The 27,781-nt window shown below is 43.8% G+C and overlaps 3 protein-coding genes across 4 annotated transcripts; 2 read left to right on the forward strand and 1 right to left on the reverse strand.

Annotated features, from left to right (window-relative positions):
- Window positions 1-502: 502 nt before the first annotated feature.
- LOC131285381 (liver carboxylesterase 1-like) lies at window positions 503-2,471 on the forward strand. The gene is made up of 4 exons (XM_058314234.1): window positions 503-1,420; window positions 1,491-1,865; window positions 1,934-2,264; window positions 2,335-2,471. Exons 1-4 carry the CDS (start codon window positions 503-505, stop codon window positions 2,469-2,471), a joined length of 1,761 nt encoding a protein of 586 aa, XP_058170217.1.
- A 707-nt stretch (window positions 2,472-3,178) lies between these two features.
- On the reverse strand, window positions 3,179-4,454 carry LOC131287990 (protein FAM8A1). The gene is made up of 3 exons (XM_058317085.1): window positions 4,013-4,454; window positions 3,795-3,936; window positions 3,179-3,693 (listed from the first exon to the last, which is right to left on the reverse strand). Exons 1-3 carry the CDS (start codon window positions 4,440-4,442, stop codon window positions 3,222-3,224), a joined length of 1,044 nt encoding a protein of 347 aa, XP_058173068.1. The 5' UTR covers window positions 4,443-4,454; the 3' UTR covers window positions 3,179-3,221.
- Window positions 4,455-6,745: 2,291 nt separating this feature from the next.
- LOC131289910 (ras-related protein Rab6) lies at window positions 6,746-27,296 on the forward strand. 2 transcript variants are annotated; one of them, XM_058319250.1, is made up of 7 exons: window positions 6,746-6,784; window positions 7,367-7,864; window positions 9,585-9,643; window positions 21,145-21,304; window positions 24,599-24,804; window positions 24,882-24,948; window positions 26,563-27,296. In XM_058319250.1, the coding sequence occupies exons 2-7, from the start codon at window positions 7,795-7,797 to the stop codon at window positions 26,631-26,633; spliced, it is 633 nt and encodes a 210-aa protein (XP_058175233.1). In that variant the 5' UTR covers window positions 6,746-6,784; window positions 7,367-7,794; the 3' UTR covers window positions 26,634-27,296. The 2 variants fall into 2 exon arrangements, with proteins under 2 accessions (XP_058175233.1, XP_058175234.1); XM_058319251.1 differs by lacking the exon at window positions 26,563-27,296 and adding an exon at window positions 25,192-25,566.
- The last annotated feature ends 485 nt before the right edge of the window (window positions 27,297-27,781 follow it).

The raw sequence follows: 27,781 nt of genomic DNA on the forward strand, positions 1-27,781 counted from the left end.
AGACGATCGTGCAGATCAAATAAACCTTCATACGTAGTTAAACATCAGTAGGTTACCTCACATACCTAAATTCAACATCACATAAGTAACCATAACTCGCTGCCATTAAATACGAAAAGATATTTTTAGAAGTTTGACTGTCTACCTCAACCGTTTAGCAGTACTGCCCTGCCCGTTTCGGCTTTTCTTTTGAGCGAGTAAAGGCAAAGGTGCTTTCCGCCTCAATCCCTTTATCGGTTGGCCTATAAAACCGACGCTGGCGGATCCGACACATGACGACAGTGAGTGTGCGTGCAGAATAGGGAAAATCGCAATGTTTCTTGTTTGCAAAAATAAAATAAAAAAGCAGTTATCACCCTCCGCTCTAATCGTCTTAAGCAGTTACAGCGGCGGGTTTGGTAGACACAAAAATGTACAGGATAAAAAGCAAAAAAACCCCAAATGACGTGCGGACAGACGAGCAGTTATCCAGTGGCGTTCGGAACCTCCGGTCAGTTTGGCGATGGCATCGATTAGCAGAACACTTCTTCTGCCGGGGCGACGAAACGGTATCGGTCTTGTACGTGTCCTATCCTCCTCGGTAAGAAAATACTCGACCGGTATGGAGTGTCCGATCGTAGAGCTTCCGGGGCTCGGGAAGCTACGAGGTTCCACGACGACCGGTGCCTGGACGGGGGTGAATATTTACCAGTTTTTAAACGTGCGCTACGCCGAACCGGCAACCGGTGAACGACGCTTCAAACCCCCGGTACCCGCGAACGCCTGGGACGGGGTGATGGACGTGTCCGAGCCCAAACTAGGTTCGCCAGTGTACAAGCGGATGAAACTGCTAACCGACGAACAGAAGGCGCAGAACCTCGAGGACTGTATCAATCTCAGTGTGTTCACGAAAGACTTCAGTGCGCGCAAACCGGTCATAGTGTACGTGCACGGTGGGGGTTTCTACGACGGTGCCATCTCGCACTACCCGCCGAACTACATCATGGAAAAGGATGTCGTGCTCGTGGTGCCCCAGTACCGACTGGGGGCCCTCGGGTTCCTGTGCTCCAACACCAAGCAAATCCCGGGCAATGCAGGCGTCATGGATGTGGTGCTGGCGTTCGAGTGGGTTCAGAAGTACATCGCGCACTTCGGCGGAGATCCGCAGCAAGTGACCGCTATGGCGCAGTCGTCGGGTGCGGCGATGGTTTCGGGCATGACCTACAGTCCGCTGGTGGACACGGAGAAGCTGTTCCATCGGCTGATACTGCAGTCCGGCAACTGCCACGCCTCGTGGGTTTGGGATCGCAACCCGGAACACAACTGTCGCGATATCGCCGGGTTTGCCGGATTCGATCGGAAGGCACCGCTGGAGGACGTGGAACGGTTCCTCATGCAGCTGGACGTTTTAAGTCTAATGAAAGCCTTCACCCAGCATTACGTAAGCCGGAAGATAAGGTTCACCATCTATAAAGTGATATTTAAACCTGAGATTTTTTTATCATTCGCAGCGTGTTCGAACACCCAACGGAACCGACACCATCGGTGGGACTCGCATGGTTTTCAACGATCCAAACGGGTTGTTTCCGGAAAACCCATACTATACCATGCGAAAGGGAGGAGGACGTACAAATTTACCCCTCCTAACGGGCGTGACCCGACACGATGGAACGTTTGCCTTCCTGGAGGTGTTTCAAATACTGATGATCAAGAAACTTATTGGTGATCCGCATATTACCATCCACCGGATGGTGGATGAAGTGAACCAAGTGCTCGGAGTCGACGATCCCCGGTGTGCCGTGCGCACGATGGCACTCGCACAATATTTCACCCACGAACAGCTGGCTTCGGGTGACTTAAGGCAACTTGTTCCCGGGTTCTGTGATGTAAGTTCGGTGACATCCGAAAACTGTAAGCATCCGAAGTCCAAATTGTTTCCCTTTTACTGTTTTAGCACACAGCCGACGTTCTTATCAAAGGGCCCGTATTGAAGATGGCACAAAACAACGCAATGTATCTGCCGGAGCAGACGTACCTGTACAGCTTCGACTACGCGGGAGAACACACGCGCTTCGGATACGGTGGAGATACCTCGGCCATTCCGTTCGATGGCGGTGTGCATCATTCCAATGATCTTATGTACCTGTTTCCCTATCCGCCAACGGCGGCCAACCTCAACGAACAGGACACCGAGGTTGCCAAGCGTATGGTTGACCTCTGGACGTCGTTTGCGATTAGTGGAAAACCTCAAGCCGATGGAATCCCTTCATGGCCCGCCTTCAACAGTATGTTTGCCGTATGGACGAACAGACGAAAGCATAAACTAACAAACAATGTACTTTTCGATCTTTTCAGACGTCCTGGGTCCTTATCTTAAGATAGACAAACAGTTTACCATCGGAAAGGACTTCCGGCAGGAGTTTACTACCGCGCTCCAGGATCCTTCACAGATTCAGAAAAAGAACACCAAAAAACCAAAGGGAGAACAATAAAAACGAAATCGTGGGGGGTGACGGATTTGGTATAGGATTGTTGTGTTGTTATTTTCCTAATAAACCAAATGCATTTTTGATGTGTATAATTTTCACTGTGGACATGACAAAGTTTCCCCAGAACTTCGTAATTTATAGCCCGTAAAACGTTTGTAAAATGAAACATTATCTACAATAAGAATATAGGAACTCTTCCTACATCTTACACCGAAGACCGAAATATATAAATATATAAAAGAATACATAAAAATATAAGAGTTGAATGTTAGGAAGTGTATGGTAATGTTAAACGATTAACGATCCAAAATTAGTACCCTTTAATTCAAACACACAAATATTTACATGATGATGGAGCGAACGTAAATAGCTAATTGTAGGACAAGTGAAATTTCTATTGAAAGTTACAAAACTTACCCGGGTAAGCGATTTATACAGTTGGGTTAATGTGATTTCGAAATGTATCAGTCTAGAATATTTTTAAAAGTTTTATTTATCATAAGTTGCCACCGAAACTGTTTACCGTATAGTGTGGATATATTTGGTTAACTTTAAGACGGCTCCATCTTTCGCTTCCAAGCAAAAGTTGGCACCCGATGTTCGATACCCAGTGCCGGTGGCATGCTCACTGCCTTGAAATGACTTCTATTCTTCCCCATAATTCTTCCCCCTTTCTCTCTCTCTCTCTCTTCCCTTCACCCATAGTCCCATTTGGTACATGTTGTGCGATCTTACCAGCAAAGCGCAGCACGTTTAGCGTCGCCGAAGCACCGGATTTGGATTGTCCTCGACGACCACCGTCTTTGTCATGACGTCGTAGATGGACCGGTTGTGCCGGAAACACAGTAGCAGCAAACACATTGGGAAGAAAAACGCTATCACGACGTTTTTCACGACGGCCCGAGCAAACGCACGGCCAAAGCTGGGCGTTGTTGCGGGGTACAGGAGTGCCCGGAGTGGCGTTTGATTGTTCAACAGACCGGGTTGGGGTTGCGGTTCGAGCACAACCACCGACTCGACGTGGACGATCCGCAGGCCCATCAGCATTTTCCCGGGGGTCGCACTACCCGGTATGACTTGTACATGGGCCGTCCAGACGGCTTCGTATATGCACACCGCAATCTTAATCACTATCTCCAGGAATATCAGCTCGGAGGTAAACGATAGCAGTTCGGTGTAATCTTCCTCGAACGAGTTGCGGATAGCATCCAAATCCATGTACAATCTAAAAAAAAGAGAAGGTGTAGAAATGGAATATGTATTAATATGACTGAACAGACTGTGTGTTTATCGACATGATTGGTAGGATCCCAGCGTAACACTTACAGATCTATCTCGAATGCATCAATAAAGGCCAATGTTGTCATAATTTTCAACAGAAAAATGATGACAATATCGATCGCCTCGGCAGCGAATCTTTTCCAGAGCGGAGCAATCACGTACTCATATCCTCCGTGTCGATTAATAGCTGCGAAGTAAATAAAATACGTTATTGTGACGAATTGCGTTGCGACGTCCCGACGATTGAATTCGCTAGCACATACCCTCCTCTTGGCGGGTCTGATCCGATGTATCGTTCCTTCCTCGAGCATGTCCTCCATTTGGTCCTTGCGATGGCACTTGACCTGACGGTGTGCCCGACGAATTTGAGGAACCTGTAGAAGCGGCCGCAGCAGCCGCCGCTACGGCAGCGTTGATCGTGGCGGTGGTAGTGGCCGTTCCCGTCATGAAAGCATTCAGCCCCGGAATGGCCGCGGACATGGTGCCACCGGCATTCAGCTGAAACAGCTGTGGATAGTTGCTCATCAGGTAGTACGGGAAGTAGGCCTGGATGTGGTTTTGCATGTCTGCATGGTACACCCAGGTCCGCAGTAGCTCGAAATAAATCTGTTTCGGTGATTTACTCATATCCAGCTGCGGCACACCGTCGATGGGTTTATCCTTTTCACTGGTTTTATCTTGTTCGTCTCCCATGATGGCGAAGAATCGAGGAGGATGAGCTAAGAACGAACGAAACTTGCACAAGCAGTGATTTGTTTTGCAATGTTTTTCCAGCGCATCGATCTAGACACAAACAGAAGGTTCAACAATCGGTCGATTGTTCATCAAGTCTGTCAAACTGCCAAAATGGTAAACAAACCATTGTTCTTGTGAAACAAGTAGCACTCATCGTGAAAAAAAGGGATTAATTTCAGGAAACAGAGGTTTTTTTTAATAGTTAAACACAGTTTGCAAAGTCCTAATGTATTTTCTTGCACAATCTAGTAATTAAAACAATCCTGCAACTGAAATTTCATTTCCAACTGTCAGATTGACACACTGTAATCGATGAAAGAGATAATGTCGATGAAGCTCTTTGTGTCATTGATAGAGTTCTGAACCAGCCAACGATGACGTGTTACCGTCCGTCCACACGGCGCTGCGACAATTCTGCGACCGGGGTTTCTGCGACCGATTTGTGCTCACCGGAAGTGTCAAAGTAATCAAAAGTAGCCCAAGTCGGCCATCTTGCATGTCAAAAGTGTCGCAGAAACTCCCGCCGGCACCGGGTCGCGGCGTTGGACGATCTGGCCAACGTTTGTGTCGCAACTTTCTGCGACATTACAAAAAGACCGTTATTCGTATGTAAAAATGGTCATTGTCGTGGTTTGCTCGACGAGAAGGAGTTTTGATATAGTAAATAAATATACTGGCGTGCTAATTCATGTTTTTAATGCGTTTTTTAATTTAACTATTGTGTTAAAATGAAAGAATGTAAATAATGATTATAATGTAAATGCACCCTATAGCATATTTTTATTATTCTACAAAGTCAAAAATTAATGCTTTTCAAAAACATTAATGTTAATACAAGTAACCGTTAAAAGCGTTATTTTGGAAGCGCTTAAGTATTAATACCTACTAAATAGTATAATTATATTTTTATAATTAATACTTATTTAAAGGTATTTATACTTATACGCTTCCAAAATGACGCTTTTAACGTTTACTTGTTTTTACATTAATGTTTTTGAAAAGCATTAATTTTTGACTTTGTAGAATAATAAAAATATGCTATAGGGTGCATTTACATTATAATCATTATTTACATTCTTTCATTTTAACACAATAGTTAAATTAAAAAACGCATTAAAAACATGAATTAGCACGCCAGTATATTTATTTACTATATCAAAACTCCTTCTCGTCGAGCAAACCACGACAATGACCATTTTTACATACGAATAACGGTCTTTTTGTAATGTCGCAGAAAGTTGCGACACAAACGTTGGCCAGATCGTCCAACGCCGCGACCCGGTGCCGGCGGGAGTTTCTGCGACACTTTTGACATGCAAGATGGCCGACTTGGGCTACTTTTGACTACTTTGACACTTCCGGTGAGCACAAATCGGTCGCAGAAACCCCGGTCGCAGAATTGTCGCAGCGCCGTGTGGACGGACGGTTATAATAAAAACGTTCTGCGGGCCTTGCAATTTTCGTCTTATTAATTTTAATACATTTAAACATTTCAAGTGATTGCAAATAAATGTCTCCAGTAGCGTTGAATGCGGTGTAATGCTTTCTAGTTATAAGGACAGTGATTGGTTCCCCGTGCGTGATAAACCTGCAAGTATATAGACCGTGTGCACAAATTAGTGATGAGAATAACATCTCTTTTTAGAGATTTCAATCAGAGTGAATAATCATCACGATGATTCGAATCTTTAAGTCACTCTTTTGTGATTTAAAACGTGTAAAATGATTTATTAACCTTCGAGGTGATTTGAAACCTTCACTGGGATTCGAATCCCAAAAGAATGAACGAGTGGATAAAAGAGTCACTAGTCACCATAGAGATTCGAATCCCAAATTGTGATTCGAATCACAACTTGGGATTCGAATCTCTATGGCGACTACCGACTCTTTTACCAACTCGTTCATTCTTTTGGGATTCGAATCCCAGTTAAGGATTCAAATCAAAGGGCGTCACAAAAACTATCTGTTACTCGGTGTCCACACTACAACGCGACGTCGCCTGACAGGAGCTGAACTCCATATAAAAAAACCTTGCGCGATGTCGCGGGAAGCGCGCTAGATTTTTTTTGCATGGATTTCAGCGCCTGTCAGGCGACGTCGCGTTACGCGACGTTGCAGTCTGGAAAGCGTGTTAGGATTTAAATCGTTCATTCAATATTAAGATTCGAATCACTCACTCATTCTCACTCAGAGCGCACATCACTAGCTCAAATGCAAGGAGTGCCTACTGTCAAAAAAATGTAATGTCACTAGTTTTTGCTCGCGAACGAGAAAGGGAGTTTTCTAGATTCGCTGCTCCAGTTCGTATTAAATTTATTGATCCACAGCTAAAGACGTCCGTCTGCCGTGCGTTTTGCTTACAGGTCGACTCACCCCGGAGTATCGTGGCTGCAGGCCGGTTCGATACCGGATGGTAGAAAGCTGGTGACCCGTGAATCGGCATCCGAAAACCCGTAGCGTCCTCCGCAGCAGCGACTCCCAGAAATTATTCCATTGCTTTCCGTGCTACGCTGTGTGAGTGCGTGTGTGGACGTGTATGGCGCGTGGCCGCAAACGGTAAAACATTCCAACTTTCTTCGCGCTGGACCGTGTCTCGCTTCCAGCGACCGAGAGTTCACATCTTTCTTTCAAACGCACCGATTTGCGCTCGCACCGACTCCTCCGTTCCGGCACGGCACACGACGACGACAGCCACTCTAGCATAGGGGGGTCGCGGCTTTCCTCAGGTTTTCCAACGTATCGCCGTGTCAGCTGAAGGCAAAAGACGTAACAAAAAAAACAACAAACCAGCGCTAGCCAACGAAGCAGCTCGGGAGTGCGAAGACCCCTCTAGGTTTTGCCCGATACTTTTTTTAATCGTCCACATATTCCTTCCTCATTAGGCGCTAGCTTGTACCGGAAGCTCAAATCCCCTTGTGGCCAACGGGTCTTCCGAGGCAAGTTGATCGGCGAATCGTACGGGTGGTGTTGATCGTGCTCTGTAGGTAGTGTCAGTGCAAGTGTACGTGATCGAGACCGTGATTGTCCCGTGGAAACGGTGAAAAGTACGAGATCGCAATCCGGAGATAAATTGCAACCGATCCCAGGAATAATAATCGGTTCACGGCGCAGTGAATTACGTGTACACTACTTCGGTACTAGTGCTATTCTGTGTGCGTGTTTGTCACTTCTTTTTTATCCTGTGAGGTGTTCCTAGCCGCTGCTGTTTTGTGTCGTGTGATTTTCTAGTGCCGCCTCTGCTAGGGTGGAGGAGTAAAGTAAACGCGGTGAACGAAGAGAAAGGGCCTGTACGTCAAACGTCATTCACACGATGTCGTCATCCGGCGATTTTGGAAACCCGCTGCGGAAGTTCAAGCTCGTATTCCTCGGTGAACAAAGCGGTAAATATCGTGTTTCGTCGTCGTACTTTATTTCAAAAGCTTTGTAACTAGAAACTCTCAGCCTTCTAGATATCCAAGTTATCTTGGCATAACATTTATCCTCAAATTTGTGAGAAGTAGTGTCTAAAGGCAGAAATACTTATAAAAAGGCAATACATTTTCCACCGCGGCGAAGGACGGAAACTTTTGCTAATTAGCCATTATTCAATCAGCAAGAAAGGCGTTGGTGATCCATTTCTTACCCATCCCGTTTCGCACGGTACCGGCGTTGGCCTCGTCTGCTTTCACCGCCCCCTCCCCCGGGAGTACCTATCCGCGTGTACGTGAGAGCTACCTTATCACAATCATGCCAGCCGGAGTAAAACGGAACAAAATGCTGGCCTCTTTTTTCCGAGCAAACCAGAAAAAGGCCACACACCAACGGCGGCCGGAGAGAAGAAACAAAAAAAACAAACATCTCCCCGCAAGAAAGAACCACTTCGGAGGAAACCCGTTAGCCACGGAACGGAGAATCCGTTCGATGAATGATGCGAACGAGCATCATGACCTCACCTCATGAGGCAGCGGCGCGAAGACACGAAGCAGGCGCAATATGCTGGATGAGGAAAATCTCACGGCAAGGAAATCGCCCTGGGAATAAGATTTATTTATTCATCATTGTGTCCAACCTAGGTCGGACGCGCTTCTTTCCTACCTCACTCGTAGAACCCGTAGATGTGGCAACGGGGAGAAACGGTTGACCAAAGTTTTCCGACGTTCCGCAGCACAGGAGCGCAGAGAACGAAGCGACAAGAACAACAAAAAAATGCACCGATTTCGACCTTTCTACTTTAAGAAAGTGACTTTTTGTGCACGGTCACCGAGCATTTATCTTCGATATTAAGCTGGACAAAAAATGTCACTCGGGTTTTGTCTGTTTTTGGCAGTTTTGTTTTTCAACGTAGATCCTAATTTGCCCATAGCAGCATTTTCCTGTATTTCTTCATTCGAATTTTTTTTCGTTTTTCCATTTATAATTTTTGTCTTGATTTGCTTTTCCGAAAGTATGTCCTTTTAATATGATAATTTGACCAGAAACATCTTATTATGCTGCTGTTTTGCAGCCCTTTTTGTATGGTTTATCTTTTGTGATGAAGTTGTTTCGTTTCGACTGTTTCCAAATCAATAGAAACAATTTTGGGTTCCACCCGACATCGAAGCAGGCGTCAACTTACGAAACAAGACGAGAACACTAAATAACAAATGCGAAACCATGGATCTAGTTTTTTTTTTTGTGAAGCACAAAGAATGGAGGAAAATACCATGTCACCCGAAGAGGAATCAAAATCAAACCAAAGAAAAATTGCTCACTATACAGCATCAGTGGGCCAGTGACACGAGAGAACATTGGTGGCCCTCGAGGGTTCAAGAACTGTCCGCCCATCCATCTCCTTGGCTTTCCGCAACCTTCTTCTCGCCGGGCACGTAATCAAATTATGTGATACATTATTCCGGCTTTCTCCCTGCCATGTCTCACGAATCCGGTCGGGAATGGGAGCGAGGGAGAATGTGTGTTTTTTTTTTGTTGGCTTTTACTTTGTATGTATGACTTCTTATTTTGTGTCTTTTTTTCCATGGCCTCCTATGCCACATCCAACTCGATCATCCACCCGACGACTACGATGATGATGATGCTATTCACGGTCTGTTGGAAATCGCGTCCCCATCCCCCGCCACCCAGTGGGCAAAACATCGCTAATCACCAGGTTTATGTACGACAGCTTCGACAACACATACCAGGTAAGTGGGGAGAGCGGTCTGGAGCCGGACGTGGGATAATAGAATTATGTTTTAGGGATCAAGTTTCTCTGTTTTTTTTTTTTGCATACATGACTCTTGTCACCCTTTCGGGGTGGCGTTGTTGGTGGGGGCTAGGGTGCTCCATAGGAATGATTCATATCAGTGATTTCCACCCCATAATACCGGATCTTTGCGCCCGTTGCCCTTCTCGTGGTCGGTTGTTAGTCATGCCATTCGTTTTGAGGACGGTTCGATGGCATTTTGTCATTGATCAATTACAGCTGGCTCAGATTTGGTCATTTTTGGGATCGTCCCATTTTACTTTCGGTGTCATATTTTGCAGCCATCCATTTTTGATAGGCTCATGTGCTGTTTTTCTTTCTAGCTGGTATGCATGTAATCGATGTGTTGAAAGAAATCTTTGAAAAATTAAATTGTTAAGAGAACTTATCCTTTTCCTGTTTTTTGAGTGTTTTATTTCGAATTTATTCACTCCATTAATATAAACCGAAACTGTCAATTCGTTCAATAAACACAACACATCTGATCGCCAAGCTGACACAAAATTTTCCGTAATGATTCATTTGTTATTCTAAGACTTCTTTTAGGCCTAATCAGAATGACCATCAATATTTCACGCTGATGGAATTTTCTTTTCCCGTAAAACTGCGATAAGATTCGCCAGATCGGACACAATCGGACACAAAAACAGCGTTACCTTGGACGGGCAAGATAGACAAATTGATTTCCCTGTCCTCCGCAACAATCCATCACCACAACTGTATCGTTACTCTATCGGTAGATCTGAATAGCGAAAGTAAGCAGTAGGGCTAACTGGCGCTAACATAGCCTTTTTACTGCATCGTCCATGGGCGGTAATCAATAAGAGGATTGGGTTGTAAAAATGGCTTTCTTTTATCACTTACCACATCCGGTAGCATCATCGTACGTCATATTATATTCCTTCGAGAAGATCCAATGGTTCGCCTTTTTGCTAAAAGCTTCTTCTCCTGGATGATTCCTTCTGTGCCGGTGAATTTGTTATGGTTGTGTACGGCAGGAATCCATCGGTTAGTCCCACGTAGCCATGCACGGAATGTAAAAACACATTTACTTTACGAACTATCGCGGAGGTCAAATGTCACCGCCTTGCGCCAATGCCTTGCGGTTGAACGAAGGCACTGAGCTAATAGATTTCTCTAAAGTTCAATAGTTTATATCCTCCGGTGGACGGCATTGTGGCATTTCTGCGCCGTGAGTTGGTACCCGAGGTTAAATAAAATCTTGCCACACGTGATCCGGTTGTTCGTTCTCGGGACGAATAGAAATTGAATTATTGATCCTTTCTGTGGCGAGCGAGATCTTGCTGTGTCCCGAATTGGGTTACATTTTTCTTCCTGTGGCCTCAATGCCGATACAATCAGCTGCAGGAAAGCACGTTTTAGAATGACCATTTTCCGCGGCTTTTCTGGAACGCCCCGAAAGGACTAAAGGACGGCCGGAAAAAATGCATATTGTTCCTTCTTTGTGGGATGTTTTTTTTTCTTTTCAACCTTTACCAACTTTATTCGGCGAACAAAACCGAGAAAGAATCGAATAGGCGACACATTGACAATCGCATTAAAACTTTTCCGCCCGAGGCGTTCGAGGTTTCTAAATAGATTGGTTATTTCCAAGATGATGTTAAGCGCGCAATTAAAGAAGCAATCAGATGTTTTGATTTGTTTTGCTGTAATGAGAGCTTTTCGAACTTTACCGACGCGAAATTATTTGTTTTTTGAGATGAGGGGAACGAACAATGATTTATATTTGTCGTTAATTTAATTGACAGAAGATTTTTGCAGTTCCATCTAATTGGATTATTTGCCTCAGGTACTTTTTCTTCAGGTACATAATAAAAAAACAGTTTATGTGCGAAATGTGACGCTGTAAATGTGTGTTTATTGAAATGAATTCCTTGCAGCGACGAAGAACCCGGTCCAAGAGGTGACCAAGAGATAGAATAAGCAAGACCGCGAACCGCTCTTTGCAAATGAGCCGACCAATTAATTATAACTTAACCTAATTACTCGACTGGCACGTAATACGTCCCGGCGGCTCAGTCCGCGACAGACCCGCCATCCGGCAGTTCTCGGTCGGAATCTGTCGATTAGAGTAAATTAAGCGATTCCTTCATGCATGAAATGACCGATGGCGGGTGGAAAAAGAGGCAGAAGATGTCGTGGCAGGCATACTGATGGACAAACATTGCGCTCTACCTTGATCTCTGGGTGATGAATGAAGCTGGTGCGAGCAAGTTGACGGAGGATTTTGTTTTTTGCTTTCTCCATCATTGATAAAGGCGACGTTGACGATCTAGTTCCGAGGAGAGTAATAATAAATTATAATGTTTTAACGACAACAGCGTCATTTCGGAAAGATTTTACCATGTTCTAATGGATGCTCGCAATAAAAACGTGTTTAATTTATGTTGTTGTATTAATAAATTTTATGATCATGGTCTAAGACTTTGACTAAATTTTGTCACTTCAGAGGTAGCAGTTGCTTACACATGCCTCAAGTTAGCCTCTTCAACGTTTGTCTTATTAGATAAGAAGTGTTATGAATCATTCAATGAATCATGGTTGTTAGGAGTTGTACTTTTCTATAGTTTTTGAAAAAGGTGTTTGTGTTCAAACTCATACCAATATTTTTGCGTATATTCTACAAGCACATTGCTATATGAGCGTCAAAAATATATTTTTAAAAAGCACACTTCAAGTAACACGAACATTCCGCTGCAGTATTGGTTTCCCTTGCCACGTAATCGACCCGGGTTTTGTTTGCTGACGAATCTGTCCAACCACCTGCACACTGTGGGGGGGGAGAGTTTGATACTTGCTCCAGTTATCTGGGTTTTATTCCAGTTGTTTTCTTCAAACTGCATTCTCACACCTGTACTAGCTACGTTACGTTCGATTCGATAAGAAACGGTACGAAAGTTTACGACACGTAACTCTCGTAAAAAGGGGGCCAGCTCTGATAACCGTGGCGCGCTTTAATGAAAGTACTTAAACATTACCATCACCTCCATGGTGGAATGGTTGATAGGAAAAATGTTCAATACTACCTGTTTGTTCGGAGTCTCCGTGTTGGAAGACCTATTATTAAGTGTCTGTCTGTCATAAGTCCCTACCTTAACCCCATTCAGAATGTTTGTTTGTTCGGAAGGGAAGGTTCCCAAAAATGGCAAGGCGTGCTTGCGATGACTAATGCATTCGTGCAGGTAATATATTAATACGGTTTTGCTTGCTGATGTGTGCGAACGGCGTGCCATGCCACGTGTAAGTCACCCGCAAACACCTATTTGAAATTCATTAGCGTAACTTTTCACATCTTTTACGATGCTGTCCCGCCCTTTCGGATTCCGTCCGCCACTGTGGAATTGCGTTTGCGTTTCCAATTAACATAACTCTCCGCCAACTTATGACGTTATTTCTACTCTTCATTTTTTTGTTATTAATTGTTTTTTTTTTTTTTGGAAAATAAAATCTTTCCTCCGAGCGAACAGCGAACGCGGTCCATAACTGAGAAGTTGAGGCTTAATCCGGCCGGAATGTGCCACCCCGAGGAGTGGAGTACTTTTCCCATTTTGCCTGAAATTGAATCCTGAATTATTCAAAGTAGCTTCTCCTCGCCCAGCTAAGCCCTCCTCTCGTCCCCCTCCCCGCGCTAAGGTGGTTCAACTTTGTGCTGCTGCAATCAAACACAAAAACGCTCATCAGAGGCAAATTACAAGATGCTATGATTTTTCTTCCTTTTACGCCCATTTCGTTTGATGTTTTTTTACTTTCGTTGCGGCGTTTGTTGGCCTTGTCTGGAATTTGTGGCATTCCAGTTGCCACGCGTCTGGATATGATGTCGGTTAAAAATAATGCCACAACTTATTTGCAGCAGGAAAAGTTTCTATTATTTATTCCACAACTAATGTTCATCATATTCGATACTTACGGTACAGACCGTACGGTACAGACAGTTGACCGTGAGAGACAAACACGCAGAAACCATGGTATAATATTTTTGAGAACGGAAAAGTATCTGTGGAAAATTGGCAAAACGGTTGCTTGAGCAGTCTTTGTCGAAAACTTACGAGCAAAGCATAAACTGCTGGAGTTTTGTTGTTAATGGCAGGTTTATCTTCTTTTTGAGAAATAAGACACATTAATAAATAGAATATTTTAAGCTACTCAATTTCACAAACTTTAGTAATAAATATTATTGCTCAATCTATTCTTTATTTCTCAATTAATTTGCACCACATTTGAATGTAATTTGTTACGATGTTTTGACGACAAGTAGAATAATGTTTTGGACGCTATAACATTCTTTTTTTCTCTCCATTGATTGATATTTCAACAGATAGAAAGGCAGTTTTATTCTAACCAGGGAAAACATCGAAATTCCAATGGCGATAAGCACATTCCGCACAGACTAGGTGAAAATATCGTCCTCGTCTGCAGACACAAAACGGAAAGACTCGGGACATTCCTATGCGAAGCCGAAAAAAAAACCCAGTCTGATGATGTTAACGCGAACGACTACTCTAGTCCGGAAAGAGTAGAAATCGACGGAGAAGGTGTATGCGTATCGTCGGGCCAACCAACCATTCCGGTTGCTGGTGGTTCGTTTCCTCCCGACTTGGTGGTGCATTTTTATTTCCCCCCGCATACGCCTGGTTTTCCTTTCATCTTTCGCCAATTTTTTTTCGCAGCATAAAAAGCTCACCCCTCTGGGGCGGGGGGGACAGGAGAGAAACGTTGTTTACGACCACGCGCCGTAATGCCACACTTAACGGCATCCGCCGAGGTTCCCGGGCCAGAATCAAGGCAAGGAGACGAACCAACCGAGGAGCATTTGCGCTATTACAGCAAGTTACTAAGCAAGTGCTGGGGAAAAGGGGTTTATTGGCAAACAATTTTCACTACATCTCAACCAACCGGTTCCGTTTTGGGCCTCGCGGCAAGGACGTTCCCTCCGGGTTTCGGCGGAAGGTTTATGGTACATGTGAAATGTTTCGTTTTGTGTCTGCCTTTCTTAATTCACTAAAACCGTGGGCTGCTTTTGATCTGTTTGAGTTGTGGTTTGGTGTTTGTTTTTGCTTTGTGTCGTTAGGCGGCGCACAGGAAACCACCGGTGGCGGAAGGTGGCCAGTGTTACACAATTGATCATTTTAGTACTTGTTCTCATGTTTTGTTTTCTGCTTTGCTGGCTCTTCTAGTATTTACTTATGTTTATGTTCCTTTCATCTTCCGGACAAAGTTTGTGTCTGTTTCGCATGATGACTCATCTCATCGGGAGGGAGTTGTAGCTGTTACACTCTACTCCCTTTTTCCTCGGGAATGGAGGGGGCAAACATCCGGCCAACACACCTTGCACATTTCCCGGCGACATGAACCTGCGTACTACAAACACGTGCCGCGTCCCCCTCCCCCACCCAATTGGTGTTTCTTTTGTATCCGTACTCACGTAAACTTTCGTTTCCACTCAAAACCAGAAGTAACTTCGCTGTGTGTTGTGTGTGAAATTTAAGACAGAAAAAAACTTCCTAAATGATTCTCCCAACTTCTGGTCCGGTGGCCGCCCGGCTAGCCCTGCTTGGTGGCTTTTTCAGTTCATCCTTTTCATCAGTTGTGCAGGAGTGGTAATGGATTTTTGCCATTTTCTGAACGGTTCCTTATGTTGTGTCGAGCAGTTTCTCCTGGTGCTGAAAGGAGGTGGTTCGGGATCGCTTTTTTTGTGGTTGCATTTGTAAAGTTAGCGGTGCGCTAATTTATTTTCATCCTTATCAATCAAGCATAATGTTGAAAGGGGAGTTTTTCCGTAGGAAACTTCTATGGTACATTGTGTTTTTTTCTTCTTACAATTAGCAGCAAGTAAGTCCTCTTTAATGAGGGAGATTTAAACACTTTCTCGAAATTGAAACTTATGCCGGAATGAAACTTTTACATCAGCGTTTGCGCTTTCCCAGCAACGAAGAAAGACGCTCGGGGCTTTTCGATTCAGCCCACACCACCCGGTGCAGTCAGTGTGCCCTGTGTACTGTGGCTTACCATCCGATGCAGGAGAGGAGGGTAGGTAAACATCGAAGAAGGACACGACTCTCCCTTTCGATCAATGATGGTGCCCTTGGGCGATTCAACCAGGCGTCGGTCGAACAAGGAGAAACATCCATCATCATATGTTCCTTCCTTCCTTCACTCGGGACACGGAGGGGTCCGGAGTGCGCACACACACACACACGCCGACGGAGTTGAGGTGGAATTAGATCATTAAAATGTATGCGGAGACATCATGTCGCCCCACGCAAAGTGCAGCAAACCGTGGTCCGGGCGTCACCAAGTCCTCATGGCCACCATGGGAAACGGTACCGGAGCGACCGGCGCCATCGGGGAACGGCGCGGACGGGGGCGGTATATTTTAGGAACTTGATGCCACACCGACATCGTTACACGTTCCGCTGAGCCCGAGCGTCGACAACGATACGAACCCGATACTGTTGTTGTGTTCGCGTGCCGGCTTGCAAAATGAGCCCTCATGCACAGTGGGCCAGTGGTTAGGACATTCCAAGAAGATAATGTAACACCATTTGTTGTACTTTTGCTACTTATTTATGCTACCCATTTATGGGTGACGTCGTACGGAATTTGTTAAACGACTGTCATCAGCTCTTGTAAACAAGTGTAAATTCAAAATTATCATGCAATTTTGGTTGCGCGACTAAATTTTCACTTAACTTTAGGCTAAAAATTTACCATATCTAATAGCAATCAAATTAATTGGACAACTCGTTTTGAAAGAAGTTATTATAGGGTAAGGTTTTACAAAGTCGTATAAAACGAACGTTAACACTAGAATGCATTGCTTTGGAAACTTGCCCGAATGCTTTGTAGGCAGGTTTTCTGTTCTTTAAACGCTATTTTTACCCTTATTCTTAAAACTTCATTATTTTTGAAAAATTTTCAAATCCGCAAACATTTAGAACCTTTGTTGACTACCTTTTTTCGTTTTTAATTTTGTGACATTGTGGTACACCACTTCAGCATTCCGCTAGCTCGGTGTAACCATATCGGGGTTGTTTTAGATGTAGCTTTGGATTTTAGGAAAAGCCTTTTTTTTCAAATATTCAGCCGCCTACGAGATATTAAAATCGCAAATTGCCGTGGGGTCAAAATGACCCCTATTTAGATTCTAGTGTTAAACGAAAGAGAAACGATTCACTCTCGTAAATCCCAATGACAACTGAATATGCATAATTGTTAATTTTAGAGATGAAATAATTTGTTTTTCCGTTCAAAATAGCTGGTAGACAGTTAACGTTATTTTGTTTATGAGTCGTGTATGCATATACTGAGTACGGGAATTTTCATTCTACTGAAATGATGACGAATGAAAGTTTTCAATGAATGAAAGTTGCTGTCAGCTCTTTGCATCTTTGGAACAGATCCCCCAGCAATGTCGTACCTTCGAAGCCGTTTCTTTTGTCCTCCAGTTTCGCATAGTCCAAAGCACAATCGAAGGTACTGTTTGTTCCCCATTTTGGAACATTTCATGTTTCATGTGTAGGCGGAGGTGTAGGTGTATGTGCGTGTATACTAGGTCCCTTTCCCTCCCTCCCTGATCGCCAATTTAAACATGCGTTAAACCGCACAACAAGTACAACATGGCGCTACGCAGTTTAAAATCGACTCTCCCTCCCCCACCTCTGCTTTGCCTTAGGAACGGCAAGAAGCATCACCCGAATGTAGTATCCCGTTGAAGAACGTCATCGATCGTTGGAGGACAATCGATGAGAAATACACGAATAATGTGTCGTTTGCTAGCTCTCCAGCAGTCCCTTCTCACATTATGAAGCCGCAAACCCTGCCTTGTATCAGAAAAAAATGGATGATTGATCAGCCGAAGGGAAACGGTTTGTGGAGAATGCTGTGCTGGGTGGGATAACTTGCGTCATCATTTGTCATCAGGAATAAGGATGGATCGAACAGCACTTGTATCGGTTCTTCTGGTGTCATGTGAAAACACGCAAGAGCTTATAGAAGCACATATGTCCCATGGGATGGAGAATACGCTGGAGAAGAGAGGAGTTGTTGTTAAGCCAATACAGATTTTTCTCATCGAATATTTTCCATCATCTCTAATGAATTGTGAAGTTCGACGAAAACGTTGAATAATTTCATTCCATTTTCCCTATTCCATCGATACCGTTTGAGATTCCTGTTACCTGCTGGAAGCTTGGGTTTAATTTTACTTAAGACATTTGAAGTGTATTCTATTTGCCAAAAACTTTGTCTGTTTGTAGACTGAACCAATGCAAATGCGAGGCAATAGAAAATTAAACTAAAACCAATCATGCTGACAAATGACTGTTTCGAGCGATTGACTCTCGTCTTTCTATTGACAATTTGTCATACAATATGATCAATTAGCAAGCACCATTGGATGCTGCACGACTCGCAAGAGAATCGTGGAACACGCTATTTGTGCCACTCCATCGTCGAACGTGTGAGCAAGCTTGATGGCCCAGTTTTTCAATGCTTTATATTCCCATCGGATTTATTCTACCATTTGTTTTACAAGGGCACCGGAAATGATGATGCACATTTGTCATTGCGAACATTGTAGCACACCCCGGGTGCAATAAATCAACCAAACATAACCACTCAAACGCACACAGGACGCGAAGAGAAGGACTCTCGATTCGAGCAACGGACCAGAGCGACAACACGATAATGATTGTGTCTCGTCGGTTGATGGTTTTCTAATGAAACCGTTCGAGCGCTGAATAATTTAGTGCTCCAACTTACTCCATTCCGGGCCATGCGCGCCCCGGTGTGCCCTGCTGAATGCAACACATTCACAATGACTTCACCGTTGCATCTGGCCTCAATGGAGGGGGTTTCCTTCTTCGGCGACCCACCGTCGATGGTGACTTTCGCCCGGTGGCATATCGGTAGTGTTATCATTTTACTTATTCAGTTTAGAACTTTTGAAATCGTCGTCCAAGGAACACGAGACATGTGATGCACCGGGTGAAGTGCATGATGCTGCTACTGCTGCTGCATCCCTCTTGCGCTTCTGAGTGGCGTTTTATGTTTTATGTATGGGATGCACTCTCCTGGCTGGCTGTGTTTACGCCGGAGTTTCAAGTGGCATTCGAGATGAAGCAACCTATATAACGGCTGTATGTCGGAACCACCATCGCCTGTGGTTCTCCTCGCAGCGAAATGGGCGATGGATCTGATCCCGTGCTCCACGAATGTTCCAACAACCGCTGATCGTTGCAACGCGGGGTTAAGAAGTTTAACATCGCTTAACCTACAGGCGAACAGCAGCCGTCGGCAGCATCCACCATCGGGTGCTATTGCAACCGAGTCAGCAGTCAGCCAGCCAGCCAACATTATCTCATCAAAACACGTCCCCCGGACCGGAGTTGGCGTCGGACCCCGTTTTGGACCGATGGCGACCGCCCAGAGGAACAATTTGCCACCCGGTTTTTATTGCAGCGCGCGGGGAGCAATCGTGGAGCCATAATTTATGCTTCACTGTCCCGGCATTTTTCTCGTAACACTGAAACAAACATCGGTAAAATGGAGTTTTTCAGTGAGAAATAAAATTGTTCTACAGCTCTCGCAGCCATGTTATGAAAATGTTTATCCTACATAATGTTAGCGAAAGTTGATTACTTGAGGTTTACTTTTTACTTGATGGCTCTGGGGGCCTGAACACCGGCGTTCGTGGTCCAATTAGGTATTTAAACCTTAAAGCACACTGTTAAATCCTGTTTTTTAAACACTTTCGTCAAAGATAATCCAGTTTTCCGGAGTTCATTTAAAATTAAAATCTAATCTGGCCAATATTTTGATTGTCTTAGAACTTTATATGGTGTTTTTTCAACCATAAAAAGAAAGTCACTTTCCTGAGTTAAAGTGCGTTTGGTTGTTTCTAGGTATTGTTTTAACTTTCATATTTCAAATGCTTCTCTTTGGAACACATAGTTGAATTTATTGTTTATCATTGTTTTAATTTGTTTGAAAATTAATTAATTTGTTTGAACAACTTAATTGGTGTATTTTGCGCTGTATCTGCGTTTAACCTTCTGTTTGTTTCTCACGATTTAGAAAAACAATATTTATGATACATCAATGTATACAATTTAATGAGAATAACTTACACTTGGAACAAAACGTGTGGAACAGTCAGCCATCTAATATGCAGTTGATTATTTTCCTTCGTTTGAAAACTCTTTGTAAATCAATAACCAAATCTGGAACAGAACATCATATGTTTCACTTTTCTTCATAGGCTTCTTTTTCACAGCATTCAAATTGAATAACCTATCATAATTATCTTGATACATTACCGGCAACAATAGGGCAGGGAAACGACATTAAGGGTAGTCTCGACGATTCCCTAAGCGATCCTTGAAGGAACGTTCATGTACAAACTTTCCCCGGATAGTTATCCCCATTCTTTCTAAATTATCCTCGAATTGTTTCTCGTCTCGCAAACGCACCGTTCTCGATAACACACTCTCGTCACGGTAAAGCTGTTTCACTTTCATACGCCGCATCCATATTTGATGATCAACATCATCAATTTAGTTACCTTCGTACCCGCGTCGTCCGTCGTGGGAAGAAGATTCTGTTTTCTTATCTTGAACGGGACGGGAAAACGCAAACTCACCACATGGCCCCGGGGGGGGAGGATGTGTGTAGGTTGCAACGAAAACATTTGCCGGAAAGGAGGTCACCACCGGTCGGTCAGCTGGTTTTCCTTAGCTCTCTCGCCCGCGCCACCGATGACGCCATCCATCGGTTCGGAAGATTTATAGTCCTCGACCGGCTGCGGCTCATCGATCGGCGGTGGCTGCCGGGGGGTGGGAGGAAACGGTGAAGGGTCGCCGAAGAGGAGACGATAAAGAAGCTGGAAGAACTTGCCAGTGATGGTACTTTAATAGTTCCCACCGGAGGCAGCACCGCTCGTAAGGTTAAGCAAGTAAGAAATTATGCTTACTTTATGGGCCGGTGTTCGAGATCCGAGCGAACCAAGCAGACCGACGAAGACGTGCCCGCCCTGCAGTCCGTCCGGCATCCGACGAGCAGGAACAGAGAGTGGGGGCGAACGTCGGCAAACGGATGATGCCCCGACGTGGCTGCACCGGAAATGAGATCGTTCGGACGACTGGACGATGTTGCCAGTGTTTGTGAAGTGTTGGCATAATTGGCTCCGGTGCTTTAGAGGGTGATTGAATTGCTTATCGTACCAGAGCGAAACGCACTGTCGGGCTTTTCCTTCGGCGTCCGATTGTTGGTGTTAGTTTTGGGGAATGCGTACGACGCGTGGATGTGGACACTTGTTTTCCATCAACAGTTTGAAAGGCTCCGCTTGATCGATGCGGCTCGTGTATTAATTCTACCGTTTACTAATGCACTGTTTTATCTTATCCCAACGTCTTCCCACAGGCCACGATCGGTATAGACTTCCTTTCGAAAACGATGTATCTAGAGGACCGGACAGTGAGATTACAGCTGTGGGATACCGCCGGCCAGGAACGGTTCCGCTCGCTGATACCATCCTACATCCGTGATTCAACCGTAGCAGTAGTTGTGTACGACATTACAAGTGAGTATCATCCACGGACCGGCTCAATAAGACCCTTGGTGGACCAAGTGTCCACCCTCTACTTCTCCGTTCGTAATGCAAAACATGACTTTCTTACCCAAAGCCCCCCAAAGGGAGGAACGGTCAATTGTTGTTTGGTTTGTTTTTAGAGATGCTATAAATCATCCACGCAGTGTTGTGACAATCGAAAGCACACAATGGACCAGCATAGACGTAGGCAGGACATTCCATGCCTGCCGGGACGGTCACCACTTGGTCGGAATGAACGCTCAAATGGATATACATAGACGGACACAACGGAACGGGCGTGATAATTTATTTTTAGCTGTTTGACCTTTCCTTGAAGTTGGTTTCAGATGTTTTATTTCTTCCTTGTTTGTAATACTGAGGTCATTGGTTGTTTTTGTTTTCATAGCAATATAGACAACTTGCTGTTTGTCTATGGATATTCATGTTCAGGTTCTTCAGATGTGGTCATCCTGTCATGATTCTTGAAATGTGCTTCTCTTGGTTGAGTTTTTTATAAATTTTTTAGCTCAATATTTGAGAAGTTTTCGAACTTGTTACAATGTTTCGTAACCGTTAAATTTAATAGTTATAATTACCCGGTTAGAAAATCGGCCCATGAGCGCCGGGGCTCACCACCTCGACGGCGTGGGTTCGAATCCCAACCGAGACCGGACCCTCCCCTGTACGAGAGGACTGACTATCCACGTACAACAGGGAAACAAGTCTCGTAATCCCTTAACGGGTAGGCATGACCAAGAGGTCGTTACACCAAGAAAAAGAATTACCCGGTTGACAAAAATTCAATTTTTTTGCAGCTGTCATGAAGTTCCAGCAAGTTTTTCCATGGCAGATTGCTGATACTCTTGATGGAACTACATAGTAGCAGCAACAAATTAAATTTCTGTCAACCAGGTAGAGAGAAAAAAGCTTTCTGAAAAAAAACTCTGAGCGCCTTACACAAGTCTATGTTTGTTTTGAAGAGGGATCTCATATTAAATTTTGTTTTGGTAGGTCGGGTAATTAAAAAGAATATTGATAGAAGGCAACAGACGCCCTTTGCTGCGAAGTTCTAAAGATTATATAAACGTTTTTAGGTTAGCAATATATTTAATGGAGATTGCTACTTCTAGCGATTTTTTCACACAACCAATAAAAAAATCCCGAAGCGCCGTTTTATTGCTGTAACGGTATTTGCATCACGGCACTTCGTTGCAACCATTTAACCTGTTACCCCACAGAAGAGGTGCACCGCCCTCCTCCGGTATCGAGGAACCAGCCAACCCCGACGGATCGATCCGGGGTTTATCGAATTTTCTCCTCCACTGATTGGAAGCGACACATATTTGCCAACCGCAGGCACGTGCACGGAAAGGACGGCAATATTGTCTTAACTTATCAACGACAGGCGTCTCCTGTCTCCCCCCCGTCGATCCGATCCGATTCAATTAGTGTGTGACTCAATCCGTCACGCGTCAGCGACAATGGTCAATTTATAAATGTATATAAATATATGTTTTACACCCCGCGTAATGTCGTTGCGTAAGCTGCAACGGTCAGCTGAGTTACCGGCTTTTAACCGTCCGTTCGGGTTGAGGTGGTTCTTCGGTTTCTTTACCCGCACCCGCTTCTTCCTCTTGACCATCGGGTGTGGAAAAGTATCTCCTTTTTCTGTTAATTTTCTTTCGATTCAATCTCCATTTAAACCACCAACCCATTGAGGTTAGTTGCACCCAATTGTTTTGGAAGATTAGCAATAAAAAAAAACCCCGGTTCGTATGGTGCAAACTCGCCAAAAACGCTTACGAAAGCGTGTGTTCGTCGTTGTATCGTCCCGCACAAGGAAAGTGTTAGATTTTTGGTCAAAATTGCACTCGCCATTTTCAACGTCCGTCGTTTTGCCGTCCGTTTCGATCACACGCTTTACGATTGGTGCAGAGTGGATGATGCGTCCCGGGCCGCCGGGGTTAGCTGAACACGTCAGCGTCTGCAATGGAATCGAATGACCCCGAAGGCACACCACCCCACGCTGCAGTTCGGTGCAGTGCAGGTGTTGAAGCGGTCGCTTTTTTCCTTGTGCCGTGGAAATCCATTCCGGCCCAGGTTTATGGCTCGTTGGTGCAGGAATCGCAATCGATTACGGTCCGTTGCTCCAATCGATTGCGCACGTTTGTGCATTCTGGCTCTACCCATTGGCTATTGGAAGCCCCATCTACTCCGCGCTGGAACGGGAGCAATGGGAAAAAGTAGCAAGAATCTAATCATTTTCACACTGAATTCAACCGACATCAAACATCATGCGGTTGTGCCTGTGGGCTTTGAATGCTCAATACAAGAATGGCTAAGAAACACAACAGAACTTAACATGCTACTGGGCGCCTCCATCATCGTGTATGGATGGCATTGGACCAACGTCTTTTGCACAACGCGTCTTCAGCACATTGCTGACGAATACTATGCAAATGGGATGACGCCCGACGTGCTGTTAATGAATAGAATTAATGGAATTAAACAATTAGCACCCTTTTTTCTTCTTTACTGATCAGTAGCTTGGCTTTTGTCCAGCTATACTGAATAAGTAATGCTTGCCCTTGTCCACAACGGCAACTTTCCCAACAAAGCTAACTGTGATGTTAACAATGATTGTAGGTTAAGGTTTTCCCGTGATGGCCTCAATCAGGGCACAGTATTATGGAGAGACGGAAAATGTGTTTTTATACGACATTTAGTTTAATATAACTGCACCGACTGTAGGTCAGTGATTCTGCCCTCATTTCTTTTTTGTAGGTTATAATTTAACGTGACCGACAAAGCAGTATTGTTTATCCCGAATGCATATTGAAGGCTTTTTCTCAGCAACTTAGATTGTATCGGATGCCTGAAGAAGTACTAATTTTGCCATCTGTTTGGTGATTGTAGGGCATAGAATTTTTAGGAGTCAATAGAGGCGTGTAAAAATAGTTCAATAACACCGTCGCTCTCATAACCACTATTTAACTAATTTAGAATTGGCAAAATCTACTTTAATTCGAATCATCTTGATCAGACACTCCTGTGATTTTTTGTCTTCTTTTTTATGACTTAAAAGATGCCTACTATGATTTTTATAATATTTTTATACAATTAAGCCTACTGTGTTCACAACGTGTACACGAAAATACGGTTCTTACACCGGCCGTTCCTAAAAACTTTATTTCAATGCCGTTTTTATAACATACAAATACACAAAATGTAATCGTTCGATTTCATGTAATCGCATTGACTTTTAATTCCACTCATTTTTTCCAGATGCGAATTCATTTCACCAAACATCGAAGTGGATCGATGACGTGCGAACGGAGCGCGGTAGCGACGTTATCATAATGCTAGTGGGAAACAAAACCGATCTCTCCGACAAGCGCCAGGTGTCGATGGAAGAAGGCGAACGGAAAGCGAAAGAACTGAACGTAATGTTTATCGAAACTAGCGCGAAAGCCGGCTACAATGTTAAGCAGGTACGCATGCACCACCTGATTTATCCCTTTTTGCAACCATACTAATTATGACACCGCATCGTTTTTCGTTCTTTCAGCTTTTCCGAAGAGTTGCGGCCGCCCTGCCCGGCATGGACTCGACCGAGAACAAACCACCAGAAGACAGTATCCTTTTCGTAAAACAAACAAAACTTGTCAATCGTTTTCTTTACAGGTTCTGTTACGATTGTTATATGTAAATTAATTAGATTTGTTTACTGTTTTACTTACTGGTTTCAATGCCAACCAGGTTATGGAGAATTTTTCGTTTTTGTTTAACCTTTTGAATCATTGTTTTTCTTGTTATGTTATTTTTATTTCTTTTCCGTTGTTTTCCTTAACGTTTTACTTTCTCACCTTCCCTCCCAGTGCAAGAGGTTGTGCTGAAAGATTCCCCGAACGAAACGAAAGACCCGGAAGGTGGCTGTGCTTGCTGAAAGTTGGACTATTGACATCCCGTGCCCGGTTCGCCGGCACGAAGTGGCAGCAACACACCGGCAGGAAAAAAAGGGACAAGGCAAACCGTACGACAACCGTTACTGACTATCGTTACTATTAATGCTACTTCTACTACTACTTCTACTATTAATACGACTGCTGGGGGACGTTTGTGATCGCTAGTGACGATGACATTTTTTCCATTTATTCCTCTATGATAAAACAACCGAATGCAACCGGCATGTTTTGTGGCGGCGCTCTGAAACCACCTGGTGGATGGCTGAAGTGCAAAACTAAGGGTAAGGCGTGCTTTTCTTTTCTGTTATACCTTTTTTGCGGCATATTTATTAGTAGCTATAACAACGCCAGGGAGCAAAACATACACCTTCAAAATCGAAGTTACTGAACTGATGTTGCACACGCCGGTGGTAAACCGATTTTTATGGTGCTGCAATTTTGTTGCTTATACAATTAACGAAAACTCAGTGTATGAGGGAATATGTGTTCTGTTTTTATTTTTGCAAAGTTCGAACCATTTTAAGAAGCATTTTCCCTCGCTCATTTTGGGTAATTTTTTTTTTCTTGAAGCAAATTCAATACCGTTTCATATATCCAATAAAGGTTCCGAGGAGTACATGTTTTTCAATTAAATAAACCCACGATATGCTTCTGAACCGGGGTAATAAACAACAAAAACTGCTTCATTGAGTTTATATAACGCAGGAAGTTCATAACATTGTACATTAGCATTGCTCGCATCTTTCGAATTGCGGAGACGAAATTCTATTTTATTTGCTTTAAACATTGTTAACCGAATCAGTTAAATCATAATCCCATTAATATTATTCCCCCCATCCACCCCACACAATGACGTCCCGTTCTCGACGACAAACGTAAAGATAATGAGGACACAGTTTAACGAAAGACTTTCTAGCTGACGAGAGGTGTGCGTGTGTGATGCCGAAGGGGAGAGATAACTGCAATGAAACACGTTCCACGGAGGCGCATTACGATGGGGTCACTTACTTTATTCTTACTTATATATTAACGTTTTAAAGCGTAAGTTGTTAGAGAAGTAATAAATGCAAAACCTCAAAGTTTAATCTATACAGCGGTACATGGAGTATATTGAGTTGTACGTATTTTTCTTTTTCCTTCATTTTCTGTTCAAAAAATTATTATCTTTCTATTATGTTCACTGGAGCGGAAGATGGTTATGATTGTTTTTGAGAGGAAAGGTATCCGACTAACCCCAAAATGCTCCTTAACCCAACCGAAACACTACTAACGCTCCTCTTACAGCCGTGGATCTGCAAACTCAGCCGTCGAACTCGGGCGATCAGCAGGATTCGGAAGGTGGCTGCATGTGTTAAGGTACGCACTGCCGGCGTCATCCAACGGATGGGCTTAGGGAGAGAAAGAGAGGACACAAACTGATACCCCTAATTTTAGAGTGTAACATGCGCAGCAACGCCGCTCAGCGAGCAACATTAGTAGAAGAAGCAGCAACGCAGTGGCATCAGCAGTGGCAGAAGTAGTGTACTTTGCAAAGTTGTTATTCATGTTTTCCATACACACATCCAGCTTTGTTCAGTTGTACGCTTTCGAATCAGACGAATCCGATCGTGTCGTTGGAAGAAAACGTTTCTGCGTCATAAAATCAATTTAATTATGTGTATGTGTGTGTCGAGTAGGCTATGCTTGAATGTTGCATTTACGAGCCATGTGGATGCACAAAAACTTTGTTGGAAGCTTACGCCTGATGACTGCATAGTGTTTGGAAACAGGAACGCAGTTATGTTAGTTTGCATGAAACGAAAACCGAATTCGCGCGTGTGGTTCAAAATCAAAAACTTAATGTTGTGAAAATGTTTCAAGCTCGTTCTGATGAAGAAAACGTAATTCGAGTTTCAACTTTGTCAAGCGATACGTTCCAGGCAAATAAAGAGTGAGAAACGCGGCCTGCTAGGAAGCAGCATATTGACATTTTGATCAAAGCAAACTGTTCGAAAAACATTGGTGAATTAAAATTATCGCAATGAAACACGAACGCGGACTGGAGAAGCGAAAAATTAGAAAAGATTTCGGAGCGCCAAGCGAACAACTCAATTACCGTGTGAGATTTGAAAACGCAATCCAGGGAAAGGAAAACAGATAAGCATTAATTTATTCACCCCAACTCTAGTAATGAATTTACAATAGGAAACCACGTTTGAACAGTTGCTGACAAGATAAATAGAAGAACTGATTTCACGTGATGATAATAGGGAGGCTCAGCAGGAAATAAATGCGTGCATCAGTTGATTTTAAACCTTCATATGTTCCATATGCCTTCAATGTGATCTGCTTGTATTTGGATTGTCATTATCAGGTGCACTTATTGTATGTGAATGCCAAAATGATTCAACATGACGACACAGTATTGAAGATTTTGAACAAAACTTTCGCTACACTTTTAACATGACCCTTTGCAATAACGCCTTGGTAAAGCCTAACAACTAAATAAACCAAAGCTTCACTG

The sequence above is a fragment of the Anopheles ziemanni genome, chromosome 3 (assembly GCF_943734765.1).
Source record: "Anopheles ziemanni chromosome 3, idAnoZiCoDA_A2_x.2, whole genome shotgun sequence".
Classification (NCBI taxonomy): Eukaryota; Metazoa; Arthropoda; class Insecta; order Diptera; family Culicidae; genus Anopheles; species Anopheles ziemanni.